This window comes from Boeremia exigua, assembly GCF_020726555.1.
Source record: "Boeremia exigua strain MPI-SDFR-AT-0100 chromosome Unknown C7974scaffold_9, whole genome shotgun sequence".
NCBI lineage: Eukaryota > Fungi > Ascomycota > Dothideomycetes > Pleosporales > Didymellaceae > Boeremia > Boeremia exigua.
In genome coordinates this window covers 682,257-695,985 of record NW_025763526.1, presented here as the reverse complement: position 1 = coordinate 695,985, position 13,729 = coordinate 682,257, and the positions used below count along the sequence as shown (strand labels likewise).

At 60.1% G+C, this 13,729-nt stretch overlaps 3 protein-coding genes across 3 annotated transcripts; 2 read left to right on the top strand and 1 right to left on the bottom strand.

Moving 5' to 3' along the window:
* Positions 1 to 828: 828 nt before the first annotated feature.
* Positions 829 to 6,092, bottom strand: C7974DRAFT_363547 (uncharacterized protein). The gene is made up of 3 exons (XM_046139764.1): positions 5,416 to 6,092; positions 4,983 to 5,361; positions 829 to 4,934 (listed from the first exon to the last, which is right to left on the bottom strand). Exons 1-3 carry the CDS (start codon positions 5,710 to 5,712, stop codon positions 1,096 to 1,098), a joined length of 4,515 nt encoding a protein of 1,504 aa, XP_045994641.1. The 5' UTR covers positions 5,713 to 6,092; the 3' UTR covers positions 829 to 1,095.
* A 661-nt stretch (positions 6,093 to 6,753) lies between these two features.
* On the top strand, positions 6,754 to 11,718 carry C7974DRAFT_458148 (WD repeat-containing protein-like protein mip1). The gene is made up of 5 exons (XM_046146077.1): positions 6,754 to 7,314; positions 7,362 to 8,883; positions 8,932 to 10,661; positions 10,707 to 11,044; positions 11,092 to 11,718. Exons 1-5 carry the CDS (start codon positions 6,940 to 6,942, stop codon positions 11,363 to 11,365), a joined length of 4,239 nt encoding a protein of 1,412 aa, XP_045994640.1. The 5' UTR covers positions 6,754 to 6,939; the 3' UTR covers positions 11,366 to 11,718.
* On the top strand, positions 11,312 to 13,685 carry C7974DRAFT_227452 (aspartyl-tRNA synthetase-like protein). Its single transcript, XM_046137304.1, has 3 exons — positions 11,312 to 11,850; positions 11,898 to 13,048; positions 13,095 to 13,685. The coding sequence occupies exons 1-3, from the start codon at positions 11,749 to 11,751 to the stop codon at positions 13,504 to 13,506; spliced, it is 1,665 nt and encodes a 554-aa protein (XP_045994639.1). The 5' UTR covers positions 11,312 to 11,748; the 3' UTR covers positions 13,507 to 13,685.
* The last annotated feature ends 44 nt before the right edge of the window (positions 13,686 to 13,729 follow it).

Here is a 13,729-nt window from a genome sequence, read left to right as displayed (position 1 = left end):
ACCACCTGATTGAATATCTGAGAAAGAGACCTTGCACGGCAAAGCAGACCACAAACAGCCCCGGCAGACGCGCAGCACATCGAGACCCGAGACGAGAAACCACCAGCCGTGAGCAAGGGACGACGAACCAGTGGACTGGACATTGGGGACTGGCACACTGTAGGTACACCATCCTCGTTAACCAGCCCCAGCAGCGCACGGCGCCTCGAGATATCGAGACGGAAGACGTGGGACCGCAGACGGCGAGACAACAAACGGGGAATAGCAGACGTGAGCGTCGGGTTACAGACCAGTCGCTCAAGCATTGGAGAATGGTTACCTACTGTAAAGTAGCCTCGACAACGGCTCCAGTAGGAGACAGGACGCGGGAAGCGGAGGCGAGAGACACCAGCCGCGAGCAAGGGACGTCGAACCCGTTGACTGAACACTGGAGAATGGGATATTGCATGGCAAACCAGCCTCGAGAAACCGCGGTAGCAGGACACGGTACATCGCGACAGGCGCGTCGAGCCAGCAGACGGGAGACGGCGAGAGGGAGCAGACGCGAGAGCCAGCAGCCGTGAGGATCGAGTGACGCACCCATAGACTGAGCGGACGAGGATGGCAGGTCTCAGGACGAAGGCACGACGAGTTAGGGAATAGGAAACAGGAGGCTGAGAGACGCGAGAGAGGCAGACTTGGGGCAGGAAGACTCGAGAGAGGGAGACTCTCAACAGCTCGCCTCTCAACAGCTCGCCTCTCAACAGCTCGCCTCTCAACAGCTCGCCTCTCAACAGCCCGCCTCTCACCACCAGACAGCTTGCCTCTCAACACCCAGACACGCACACACAGACCCCAGTCCGACCCTTCGACCACAGAAACCGTGGCGCAAGAGGAAATCTCGCATCCCGCAGCGCACAAGTAAACCAATAGATTAGACATTCGAGAATGGTATATAATATCGCACACCCCATACCCCATACCCCATACCCGTACCCGTACCCGTGCTTCGTATGCGCACATGAACCCATTTGCACCTTCTTAAACCAAAGCAAAGCAAAGCAAATCGTCAAAAAGTCGTCATTCCTCTGTTGCTCAACTCCCACATCTCGTAGCTCAATTCGTGCGCGCCGGCCCATTAGCAGTAGCAGTAGCAGTAGCAGCAGCGTTAGCAGCAGCAGTAGCATTAGCAGCCGGCGGCTCCGCCTTCCGCGGCGTAATCTCCTGGACCTCGATCTCCGAGTCCACGGAATCGCGCCACTGCGAGATACCCTCGTTAACCCCGTGCTCCAGCGTAGGCGTGCGTTCAAAGTCAAAGCGGTCACTCAGACGGTACGCCTTATTCGTGGTCTCCCAGTGCGAGCGCAGGGCATCCAGCTCCGAGGCCAGGTTATCCAGGGCCATGGAGTTGCGGGTGCCGGTGGAGGCCGGGCGGTTGCTGGGGGTGGCGTCGGGGGTGGACGAGCCCTCCGGGTGCGAGTAGAGCGAGTCGGCGGACGCGATGGAGTCGTGGGCGCGGTGGCGCGGGAGCTCGCCGTTGCTGCTGCCGCCGGGGACTTGGGATTGGCGCCGGTAGTTGTCGACCGAGTTTTCGAATTGGTCGAGGAACATCTGCACGCGTGTTTCGGCTTCGCGGGCGCGCTCTTCCGTGGCGCTGAGTTGCTGGCGGAGCGTGTCGAGGTCGGCGCGGGACTGGGTCGCGGAGGTTTCGGCTTCTTTGGTCTTGGTGGCGGCGACTTCGGCTTCCTGTCGTGCTGTGGTGAGCTGGCCCTGCAGGGTGGCGAGCTGGCCCTCGAGGCGGCCGACGGCCGTCTTCATGTTGTCTTGGACGCTTGAGAGTTCGGTGCGCAGCGCCGTCTTCTCCGCTTCCCACTGTGCGGTCTGCTCCTTGGTCGGGCTTCGCGAGGTCGAAGTTGCTTGCTTGAGCTCCTCCTCCAGCTTTGTGTTCGCGTTCTTGTACCTGTCGAGCTCTTGCTTCATCTTGGCAAGCATCTTCTCTGTGCCGCGGAGGTACTTGACAGCTGCCTGGTGGTCGTTGTGGAGAGCCTGTAGCTTTTCCTCCCAGTCCTTGCTGACGTCGTGCTCGCGCTGCTCAAATGAAATGCGCAACTCCTCGTGCATTTTGTTCATCGAGTCAACCTGCTGCTCAAGCTCCCTAACGCGGTTGAGCTCCGGAGTGCCGAAGCGGGAGTTCGGGCTCTCTAGCACCCTCGAACGGCGGTGGTCAGTCGGATTGACTCCTCGTTCTTCAAGAAGGTTCTTGAGAGTCCTGAGCTGTACCTCGAAAGCGTTGCTCTCCAGGCGTAGGCGCTCATGCTGCTGGTGAAGCTCGGCCTTCTCCGCTTCAGAGGCATGGACGTCTCGCATCGCCTGCTGCAGTTGTTTGCGAATTGTGAGGCCTTCGCGGCTGGACTGTTCTTGGTACGCCTCGAGGCCAGCAATTCGTTCCTCGGCGCGACGCAGCTTTTCAGAAGCCTGGTCAGCAGCCGCCTGGTTCTTGCGCGCCATTGCGTTTGCAGCCTCGACCTGTTGCTGGAGTATCGAGACACGTTCGTTCGCGGCGTTATCGTTAGCAGGAGCGTGGGCAGCGATACTTCCGAGGCCAGAGAGCACAGCTGCTTGATGAAGGCGTGCTTCTGTCGCGTGCTTCTCCGCCAGCTCTTCGGCGTCACGCAGTTTCTGAGAAGCGGTTTCCAGCTCTGTTGTGCGAACTTCATGCTCGGCACGAAGCTGGCTGAGCTTTTGACGGGCAGCCTCGCTCTGGTTGCGCTCTTCCTCGAGCTGCTTTTCCAGTAGAGCAGACTTTTCCGATGACGCAGCAACAGCTTCGCGCAACGTCGCAAGCACCGCAGCGTGCGTCGTTGTTTGGGTGGTGAAATGAGCAACCTTCTCGCCCAGCTCTTCCTTATCGACAGCGAGCAGGCGAGCAGAGGTCTCAGCTTCTGCCGCGCTGGCCGACACTTCTCTTGCGACGCGTTCCGCCTCGTGTAGCTCAGCTCGCAGACTCTCGGACTCAGCAGCTGCCTTCTGTCGAGTCGAGTCCAGCTCCTGAACACGTGCTTGCGCAGCTTCCGCAGTCTCATCAGCTAGCTGCTTGGCCTTCTTTTCAGCTTCAATCTCATGAGACAGCTTCTCAATCAAGCTGGCCGACTCTGCTTGAGCGGCCAGGGATGCTGCGAGACGTCGACTGATGTCGTTCATGCGGTCCATGTCGGGTGTTTCCGTGTTGCGAGCGGCATCAGGCAGCGGGGTGCCAGCCTGACTGCCACCACCGTGAGCCGCCAGCTTTGTCTTTGCGTAGATAGCTTCACTGATGGCAGCGTCGCGCTGTCGTTCGACCTCTGCGATTCGCTTGGCCGCATCCTCCCCTTGCGTCTTGATAGAAGTCTGCACGCGGTCGACCTCGGCCTTCATCTTGAGGAGAGCTTCGAGCAGCGGGCGATCCTCGTCTTGGAAGTTGTCGGCAGATCGTTCATCAAACATTGGGCTCGTCGAGCTCGCGGGATGGTAGCCAGCTTTGCGCGCCAATGCGAGCTCCGAAGCATACCACGCATTGCGACTCTTTGCAACATCCAGCTCCCGAACCACGTCGTCGTTGACATGGGCTATCGCCGGCGAAGCGCCCAGGCCGCTGTCGATTTGTCGGTTGTCAGCCTCTCGGCTCATCGTGCGTTGTTGCGGGGTCTCGACCGATCGTCTGGGGGTCTCATGCTCGATGCTAGCGATCGTGTCGTGAGAAGGTTGCTGCTTGTGTGACTGCTGTCTCGAGGCGTTTCGTGATGTGAGACTGCCGGAACGGGTTGTATCTACACTGTCCTTGTGCGTCCGTTGACTGACGGCGTCGGAGCCTTTGCGCAAGAGTTCTGCACCAGCCGGGCTGTCTCTAGGTGTTGGCGATAGGTTCTCTCTGTCAAACGAAGCCGCCTCGGTGTTGTCGACAGAGGAGCCCGAAGGTCGATCCATTTTCGTCGGCGTTTTGGTCCTAGAAGCCGGGATGGCCTGGCCGTTGGCACCGTTCATCCCTGGCTGCGGAGGTTGCTGGAGAGGTGGAGGCCCGGATGGTGCTGATCCAGCTGGCCCAGCGACACGGGGTAACCTCGATCCATTTGGCCCCATTCCGTTCGGGTCCGGACCTCGTTGTTGAGGCCCGTGAGGCCCGGGCAGCATGCTCTCACGATTCGGTGGTGGCCCGGTTCTACTCTGGGGAATGTTGCTGCCGGCACCGCCGCTCAGCTTTCGGGGAGTGTTGATCGCTTGCTGCGGGGCTGCGCTCTCATTAGGGGGGTATCTGATCTTCGAAGTGTCCAGAATGTATGCCATGCTCAGCTCGTTCCTGTCAGCCACAGAGGAACTAGGCTCGCCTGCGAGGGTCACGATGTGTTTCCCAAACGCAGTCATGCTGTGACCTGACCGGGCAGAAGGAGAGTGTCCCATGTTTTGGAACATGTACCAGCGACGGGAGGATATGCGGAATGCTGCGAGATCACCCAGATCAACACCCTCTTGTGTGCGACCACCAAAGATGTACATGGTGTCGTTAACCAGAGCAGCCGAGTGACCTTCGCGAGACACGGGGATGTAGCCAATGCAATCGAGCTCGGTCCAAGAGTTGGTGCGAGGGTCGTACGTCCAGACATCATTGAACCAGACAACGCCGTCTGTGCCGCCAAATAGATACAGCTTGTCCTGCCAGGTTACTACCGAGTGATTTGTGCGAGCGGGCGGCGAGCGGCCCTGCGGAGAAGCCTGGTCCTTGGTGTTGGGAAGGAGCACTTCCCAGCGGCTGGCCGACGATTGGAGAGAATTCAGATCGAAGGCCACGAGGTCGTTGAAGAAGAAGCCTTCGACCTGACCGCCGAAGATGTAGATCTTAGAACCCAGGATATTCAAGGTGTGACCGTAGCGTCCTGTGGGGCGGGGCCCTTGGGGCAATGCGCGCGACCAGTGTTTTGTCGCTGTGGTGCGGTCAGTCGATGCAAGGGGCCAAGCAGAATTCGACTTACAGGTATTCAAAAGGTAGAGGGTATCGTCCAGATCGTCGTTGTCGGCCAGCTTGGTGTCTCCACCAAAGACAATGAAGGCGTTCCCAACCAGCAGACTGGCGTGTCCGACACGGGGCCCAGGGCCGTCTCCGGTGGTGGAGATGGGGTAGCACGCGAGGCTGCCGTTGCCCATCTCGGTCAGCCAGAGGTCGCCCTTGACTGTCGCACCGCCCACAAGACCGCCCATGATGTAGATGACGCCATCCTTGGAGGCGACCGAGTTGATGGCGGCGCCGTAGCGCGGGAAGGGGTTGCCGGCGGTGAAGTTCAGGCGGCGGGAGGACCACGGGTAGGGCGAGTCCTGGGGAGGGCCGGTGGGCCTGGCAGTCTGCAGAGCGCCCTGGAGTTGGCTGTCAGCGTTGGGCGAAAAAGCAAGTCTAGCGAGATGGCGCACCTGTTCGTTGGACCCTGCTCGCTCGCGCAGGGCCTTGGGCTCCGGGGTGATGCCCTGGCCGTCGCGGCCCTGCAGCGAGCTCAGCGAGTTGTTGACGCTGCCGCTGGGCGTGGATGTGTTTGAGTGCTGCGGCTGCTGCTGCGGCTGCGGGGCGGGGCGGGCGGCGTCCTTTTCGCGAAGGGGCCCGTTGAGCGACGCGACCTGGGGGCCAGGGCCATGCGCCGAGGTGATCTCGCGCGTGGCGGCGGGCAGGGCATTGGGCTGCTGCTTGTTCTTCTTGCCGAAGAGGAACGACATGGCGCGTCTACAGCCCGGGGGACGTTACAATGGCTGCGCGAGCCGTTACGGCATTCGGGCGCGGGCTGCGAGTCCGGGGGAGCGCAAGAGGCGGGGAGCGCAGCAGGCGGGCGGCGGGCGCGGCAGACGGGGTTATGGGGGCGCGCAGGGAGGTGTGCGCATGTCGCGCGGGCGTGGGCGGGCAGCGGGTGCAGCGACTGGTGCTGGAGGCCGGGTGCTGGGTGCTGGGTGCTGGACAGGGCGATGGCCGACGCCGCAGGTGTGGCCGTGCTGATACTTGGCGGCTTGGGCGAGGGCGGGCGGCGGGCGGCGTGGGCGAAGCGTGAGCACTGCGGTGCAGCACTGGGAGCCGGGCAGGGCGACGACAGCGACACGGCGACACGGCGACAGCAGCGGCAGCGAGGAGCAACGGCGCACAGTGGACGTCGTCCAGCTCGCAGCTGGCGGCGCGATTCCCCTGAGTGCAGCCGACAGGGATGGGCGCCGGTCCCCGCGGTGATTGGACTGTGGGCGGAGGGCAGACGCGCATTCACAGCATGCAGCAGTTAGCGGGCGACGGACATGCGCGGCGGCCTCGAGCATGCAGCCAGCAGAATCCGCAGATCCACCGTCGCGGCCAGCAGAGTCACAGTCGCAGCCGCGTGTGCTGCGTAACGGCGGCGATGCGCTGCAGTGGCACTGCTCCACGCCCTCTCACGTTGCAGATGGACGGCATACTACGGTGCAAGGCTGTGGACCAAGTATGCGACTACGCTGCAGCAAAGTAGGGGCCTGCAAGAAAACTTGTAGAATACTTCTCTGCCTACAATACAAGCAATGCTCAGCTAGTGTTAGCTTTGGGTACTATAGCAGCTACAAGCCCTGTGTTCATGTTGGTCAGCTTGGAGGTCGCTCATTCGCCGTGCATGCTGAAACGTGAGAGCGCGCCCTCGGCTGCCCGTACCGCCCCCAGCACCCGCGCTCCACCGCTGACGGCGCACCTTGACCGCGGCCTATTGCGCTCTAGCGCCGTTCGTGACTGACTTGCATCCACTTCGACGCCCGCACCCATCGTGAATCTCGAGCTTGAGCTGCCCCGGTCGCACGCCCGCTGCACGCTCCTCCCCTCAGAGCGCCCCGCCCCCGCTGCGCTCTCGCACGCCTCGCGCCCGCCTCGCTCCCGCGCACACCGGCCGCCCGCGACATGGGCGCTGCTGAGAGCTCGACCACCGCCCGCCCGAGCTCACCATGAGAACCGCCAACCCCGCCGCGCCCCCGTTCCCCAACCCGCTTGCCTCGCACGCGCCCGTCGCCATGGATCAGCCGCCTGCCGCCCCGCGAGCTGCGCGGGCTTCGCAGGACACGGCCGTCTCGCGTCCCAGCTCGTCGTCGGCCGCCGCCCACCTCGACGCCCTGTCGCCCACCTCGACCGCCCGCCCCAGCCTGAGCGCCTCCGACTCGCGCCGCCCCAGTCTTGCGCGCGCAAAGAGCGACTTTGGGCCGCGCCAGCCCGCCCAGCCGCAGGAGCCCGCCGACGACAGCAGCGTCGACGGCCACTTCAAGATCCGCCATGGCTGGGACGACCAATTGAACTCGGAGGAGTACAGCAACATGCTGACCTCGGTGTGTGCGCCCGCCGTCTGCGTGCTCGCTTGCTGACCCGCTGCCAGAACTTTTTCATGTACTACACCGACAAGAAGCACGAGTCGGGCGGCCACCCCAAGAGCGAGCTCGGCTCCTCGACCGTGCAGGAATGGCGCATGCGCGACCGTCTGAAGACCGTCTCGGCCGTGCTGGCCCTCTGCCTGAACATCGGCGTCGACCCGCCCGATGTCATCAAGACAAACCCGTGCGCCAAGGAGGAGTGCTGGATCGACCCCACCGTGACCTCGCAGACCCCCGGCCACACGCCCATGAACCAGATCGGCAAAGCCCTGCAGACGCAGTACGAGCAGCTGAGCATGCGCACGCGCTACAAGCTGCTGCTCGACCCCACAACCGAGGAGACGCGCAAGTACGCTTCGACCCTCCGAAGGAACGCCAGGAACGAGCGTGTCCTGTTCCACTACAACGGCCACGGCGTGCCGAAACCAACCTCTAGTGGAGAGATTTGGGTTTTCAATAGGAACTACACCCAGTACATCCCACTCTCGCTGTACGACCTGCAGAGCTGGATCGGCGCTCCCAGCCTGTTCGTCTACGACTGTTCTGACGCCGGTCTGATCATCAGCAACTTCAACAGATTCGCCGAGAAGCACCAGGCCGAGTTTGAGGAGGCGCGGAGGCGAGACCCCAACGTCGAATACGTCGACTTCAACGACTGCATCCACCTGGCCGCTTGCCGAGAGAGGGAGTCGCTGCCAACGAACCCAGAGCTGCCCGCAGACGTCTTCACCTCCTGCTTGACAGACCCCATTACCATGGCTGTCCGCTTCTTCATCCTCCAGAATCCTCTTCCTAGCAAGGTCAGCTTGCGCGACGCCCACAACATTCCAGGCAAGGTCTCTGAGCGTAGGACGCCCATTGGCGAACTGAACTGGATCTTCACCGCCATCACCGACACCATCGCGTGGAACTCTTTGTCGAAACCCTTGTTCAAGAAGCTTTTCCGTCAAGACTTGATGGTGGCAGCCCTGTTTCGCAACTACTTGCTAGCACAGCGAATCATGCGCGTCTACCACTGCAACCCAGTCTCTCACCCCGAGATACCACAGACGCACGACCATCCTCTGTGGCGAAGCTGGGATCTTGCTGTTGAGCTGATCCTAGCCCAATTGCCCGACCTGCAGGCTGAAGCGCGTGGCGAGAAGGAGTATCTGTACAAGCACTCCGAGTTCTTCTCAGAACAGCTCACTGCGTTCGAGGTATACCTGTCGCAAGGTGCCGTCGAGCAGAAGATCCCCGAGCAGCTTCCCATCGTGCTGCAGGTCCTTCTCAGTCAGGTCCATCGACTGCGCGCTCTCATCCTCTTGTCAAGCTTCCTGGACCACGGTCCATGGGCCGTCAATCTTGCCCTCAGCATTGGCATATTCCCATACGTACTGAAGCTCCTCCAATCCCAGGCAAATGAGTTGAAGCCTGTCATGGTCTTCATTTGGGCTCGCATACTCGCTGTCGACTCTTCGTGTCAGGCCGACCTGCTCAAAGACAACGGCTACCAGTACTTCATCAACATTTTCAACCCCAGTTCAGGTACGTACCCAATCCACCATTCACATCTGGTCGAACTGACTCGGTCAGGCATCCCTATCCAGAACGCGAGTGAACACAGGGCCATGTGCGCCTTCATCATTTCCATGTTCTGCAAGGACTACAATCAGGGCCAGCGCGCGTCACTCAGCACAGAGCTTGTCGAGAGCTGTCTAGACCATCTGAAAGACATGCAGAACCCGCTGCTCCGACAGTGGTCGTGTCTTTGTCTGAGCAAGCTCTGGATCGACTATGAAGAGGCCAAGTGGGTGGGCATTCGCTGTATGGCACACGAACGACTATGCGAGCTGGTTATGGACCCCGTTGCCGAAGTTCGAGCCGCGATGCTACACTCATTGACATCCTTCTTGGGAATCCGAGACGTCACATCACAAGTCGCCAACATCGAGGAGTCCATCGCGTCGACGGTGCTTCTCATGACCACCGACGGCAACAGTCTGGTCCGTCAAGAACTGCTGATATTCTTCTCGACGTTCATTGCACGCTACAAGACACGGTTCATTGTCACGGCATTTGAACACTTCTCGGAGGAGAACAACGGGGATATCTCATCTCAAATGGAGCAGAAGAACGGTGATGGACTTTTCATGAAGACGCGGGCGACTGCAAATGGCTCCTCTGCCGTAAACGCTTGCTCGAACAACACGGTCTATGCGGCTATCTGGAAAGAGATGCTGGTCATGTCCGTCGACCCCTACCCTGAGATCGCGAAGGATGCCGGCATAGTTGTCGACTTCGTTCTCGTCGCTTTGCTTGAATCGTCGCTCGGTCGGTTCGCGCAATCCCAGTTCAACGACACCGTCAAAAAGAACTCGGCGACACGTCCTGCCCGTCGTGTGCCAGAAGAGAGGCCACTCCAGCAACAGATTGCTGCTACACCTCCTACGCCATCGAAGGAGGCCAGCTACTTGTCGCTATTCGGGGGTATGCGGAAGTCGACTGCATCCCTCAAGAGTCTCTGGACTAGTCACGATCCAGCGACTTCGCCACAAAAGCCAACTGCGAGGGGTAAAATGGACGACTCGGACTCTACTCTTGCAGAGGCACGCCCTGACACACCCGAAAAGTACAGCGTTGAGGAGGAGCCAAAATCGAGAGGTTTCAAGCCTCGTTCTCTGCCCGAGAAGCCGCAGGTTCCTCTCAAGAGCGTCTTCTTCGAATGGTCCGTTGAATACTTCCGCGAGCCCCAGATGAAGCCTACAGAAGCGGACGAGCCGGGCAGCACAGACTACAACGGTCGACTTTGGCGCAGGAACCGCAATGATAAGATCATTGCTGAGACTCAGCCGCTGAAGGACGTCGCAGTCTCGAACCGCTGGGATGTGCCCCGTGGCTACTTTGACAACCTAAGTCAGCCTATGAAGATGACCTTCCACCAGTTTGAGGACCACCTCGTCGTTACCGACAGCTGGAACACCGTCAACGTCATCGATTACTCGGACTCGGTGAAGAGGCTCAACTGCTTCTCCAACGGCAACCCCCTAGACTCAAGGATTACAGACGTTAGATTCATAAACGAGGACGATCAAGCGTTGCTAATGACTGGATCGTCGGATGGAGTCATTAAAATTTTCCGCAACTACGATTCAAAGGGAAAGACCGAGCTTGTTACAGGATTCCGCGCTCTGACTGATCTCGTGCCTAGCAACAAGAATGCTGGGCTTGTCTTTGATTGGCAGCAGGGCAGAGGCCTTGTACTAGTGGCTGGAGACGTCAAGGTGATACGAGTCTGGAATGCAGGCACAGAAGTCTGTGTCAGCGTAAGTCTATTCGACATATCTGCGTCTAGCTACTAATTTCGGCAGGACATTCCCGCGCGATCCGGGTCTTGCATCACTTCCTTGACGTCCGACCAAGTTGAAGGCGATGTTTTCGTTGCTGGATTCGGCGATGGAGCCATCCGCGTATACGACCAGCGCCAGAAGCCTGCAACCGCTATGGTCAAGGTTTGGAAGGAGCATAAACAATGGGTCACAAACGTGCACTTGCAGCGCGGCGGACAGCGAGAGCTAGTGAGTGGCTGTCGTAGTGGAGAAGTCAAGCTGTGGGACATCAGAATGGACCGCAGCGTCAAGACTATCCAAGCGACGACCGACCACTTGCGCACGCTCAGCGTCCACGAGCATGCGCCGGTATTTGCGACGTAAGGTCACGCTCGACGGTCAGTGACCATCGCTAACAACACCGCAGTGGAACTCAGAAGCACCGCGTGAAGATCTTCAACATCAACAACGGGAAGCCAGTGTCAAACTTCGAGCCTTACTCCGGATTCCTCCGCGACCGGTCCGCTCCTATCACCTCTACAGCGTTCCACCCGCACCGACTCATGATTGCCGCAGCTGCACTGCACGACAACCATGTCAACATCTTCTCATGCTACGAGCCCAAGAACCCGACAGTGAAGACCGTGCGTTTGTGGGACGGCGGTGCTGTTGCTTCGAGCCGAGCATCGATCCACGGATAGAGCGCCGTGGTGATTTCTTAGGCGTTCTGCAGCGTAGCAATACTACAGGAGCTGCTTGCTTTGCATTGGGACGGTTCCGGCGTGATGGGCATGTTATAAGGTTTTACGTGGGCATAGCGTGGATATTGACATTGAGCGCCAGCATGAGGGTTTCGAGGTCCGTTTCTTTCGATACCCACTGTAGTGTCTTTGTAATTACGCCTCCCGTTTCATGAATCGAGACTTGTGGTTTTCGGCCACGGACCCTTTAAGTTATACAAGTGTGCCTGAGTCAGTCTTCGTATGACGCTGGTGATGTGGGGTATGAGTCGCACTGCCCCTCCGAACTTCAGTAATTTCTTGAGCACCACACCGCACTCCCGCATTTCCCCACCCATTGCAACATGAGCGACGCACCACCACCAGCTGCAGCTCCCGCCGAAGCCCCCCAGGCTGAGGGTCCCTCCAAAAATGCCCTGAAGAAGGCCCAGAAGGAGAAGGAGAAGGTGGGTTATAGCGCTCGCATGACCGCCCTGCGACTAACCATTGCCAGGCAGAGAAGAAGGCCGCCGCAAAGGCCCGCGAACTCGCCGACCGCACAAAGAAGGAGGCTGCCGACGCCGAGGATGTGTCCAAGGACTCGTATGGCGAGCTTCCTCTGACCGGCTCGAAGGAGTTCAAGGCCACGGGCATCGAGCGCATCAACCTCGACGACGTCGCCGACCACGTTGACAAGGAAATCACTTTCCGCTGCTGGGTTGAGAACGCGCGTTCGCAGTCGGCGAAGCTGGCATTCCTGAACTTGCGCCAGAACCTCAGCACCATCCAGGCCGTCATCGCCGCCAGCGACAAGCTCAGCAAGCAGATGGTCAAGTTCTGCGGTACCGTCAGCACCGAGAGCACCATCGTTGTCACCGGGCTGGTCAAGAAGGCTCCCGAGCCGATCAAGAGCGCCTCCATCCAGGACTTCGAGATCCACATCAAGAAGCTCTTCATCGAGGTCAAGGCCGAGGTGCCCCTGCCGCTGCAGGTTGACGATGCGGAGAGGCCGCTGCCCGCTGAGGCGGCTGCTGGAGAGGAGCAGAAGGAGGAGGGCGGCGAGCGACCGCTTGTCAGCCTGAACACCAGGCTCAACAACAGGACACTCGATCTGAGGGCAAAAATCAACCAGTCTATCTTCGTCATCAAGAGCGGCGTTTGCGCCATCTTCCAGGAGTTCCTCTCGAAGAAGGGTTTCACACTTGTCCAGACTCCCAAGATCCTGGGTGCTGCTTCGGAAGGAGGCGCCAACGTCTTCGAGCTGAAGTACTTCGACCGCCAGGCGTACCTCGCCCAGTCGCCACAATTCTACAAGCAGATGCTGATTGCGTCGCGCTTCCAGAAGGTCATGGAGATTGGACCTGTCTTCCGCGCCGAGAACTCGAACACGGCCCGCCATTTGACCGAGTTCACTGGCCTCGATCTCGAGATGGAGTTCCAGGAGCACTACCACGAGGTCATGGGTGTCCTCGAGGACCTCATGCTGTTCATCTTCAACGAGCTGAACTCGCGCTACAAGCGCGAAACCGACCTCGTCCGCGGCGTCTACCACGTTGAAGAGTTCAAGCTGCCCGAGTCGGGCAAGGTCCCCAGAGTGCCCTTCACCGAGGGAATCCAGATGCTGCGCGACGCCGGCGAGACCCTCGGCGACTACGACGACCTGAGGTAGGTGTTGCAATTTCCACAACGTACTACACTAACACCCCGCCAGCACCCCCCAAGAAAAGCACCTCGGCCGCCTCGTCCTCGAAAAGTACAACACCGACTTCTACGTGCTCGACCAGTTCCCGCTCGCCATCCGGCCCGCGTACACCATGCCCTCGCCCCACGACCCCAAGCTCTCCAACTCGTACGACTTCATGATGCGCGGCCAGGAAATCTGCTCCGGCGCCCAGCGCATCCACGACGCCGAGCTGCTGTCGTCGCAGATGCGCGCGCACGACCCGCCCATCGACCCCAACGGCGCGGGTACCAAGGACTACGTCGACTGCTTCCGCTACGGCTGCCCGCCCCACGCCGGCGGCGGTTTTGGGCTGGAGAGGATCGTGCAGTTCTGGCTCGGGCTGCCGAATATTCGCATGTGCAGCTTGTTCCCCCGCGACCCGCAGAGGGTTACGCCGTAGAGGAGGAAGTGTGTGAGAGCAGGTGGGGAGGCACCAAGAGCTGGCGCTGGAACGGAAGTAGGCACATTGAATGAAAAGAATCACGCCCACTGACTGTCCCCCGCGTGCGTGCGTGAAATCGACTGCAAGACGCCGTCCGTGAGACATCCCGAACGCGCGAGCAGCTCCTTTTGCTAACCCGACTACCCCCCCCCCCCCCCCCCCCGCCCTCTTCCTTCCCCTC

What these genes read in the sequence shown, in the direction of transcription:
- C7974DRAFT_363547 (XM_046139764.1), bottom strand. Translation starts at nt 5,712, where the DNA reads ATGTCGTTCCTCTTCGGCAAGAAGAACAAGCAGCAGCCCAATGCCCTG. An exon ending in GAGCAGGGTCCAACGAACAG is followed by an intron (nt 5,362 to 5,415) that starts GTGCGCCATCTC and finishes AGCCAACTCCAG; the next exon opens with GGCGCTCTGCAGACTGCCAG. An exon ending in CCTCTACCTTTTGAATACCT is followed by an intron (nt 4,935 to 4,982) that starts GTAAGTCGAATT and finishes ACCGCACCACAG; the next exon opens with CGACAAAACACTGGTCGCGC.
- C7974DRAFT_458148 (XM_046146077.1), top strand. Translation starts at nt 6,940, where the DNA reads ATGAGAACCGCCAACCCCGCCGCGCCCCCGTTCCCCAACCCGCTTGCC. An exon ending in ACAGCAACATGCTGACCTCG is followed by an intron (nt 7,315 to 7,361) that starts GTGTGTGCGCCC and finishes ACCCGCTGCCAG; the next exon opens with AACTTTTTCATGTACTACAC. An exon ending in GCACAGAAGTCTGTGTCAGC is followed by an intron (nt 10,662 to 10,706) that starts GTAAGTCTATTC and finishes TAATTTCGGCAG; the next exon opens with GACATTCCCGCGCGATCCGG.
- C7974DRAFT_227452 (XM_046137304.1), top strand. Translation starts at nt 11,749, where the DNA reads ATGAGCGACGCACCACCACCAGCTGCAGCTCCCGCCGAAGCCCCCCAG. An exon ending in CCCAGAAGGAGAAGGAGAAG is followed by an intron (nt 11,851 to 11,897) that starts GTGGGTTATAGC and finishes AACCATTGCCAG; the next exon opens with GCAGAGAAGAAGGCCGCCGC. An exon ending in GGCGACTACGACGACCTGAG is followed by an intron (nt 13,049 to 13,094) that starts GTAGGTGTTGCA and finishes ACACCCCGCCAG; the next exon opens with CACCCCCCAAGAAAAGCACC.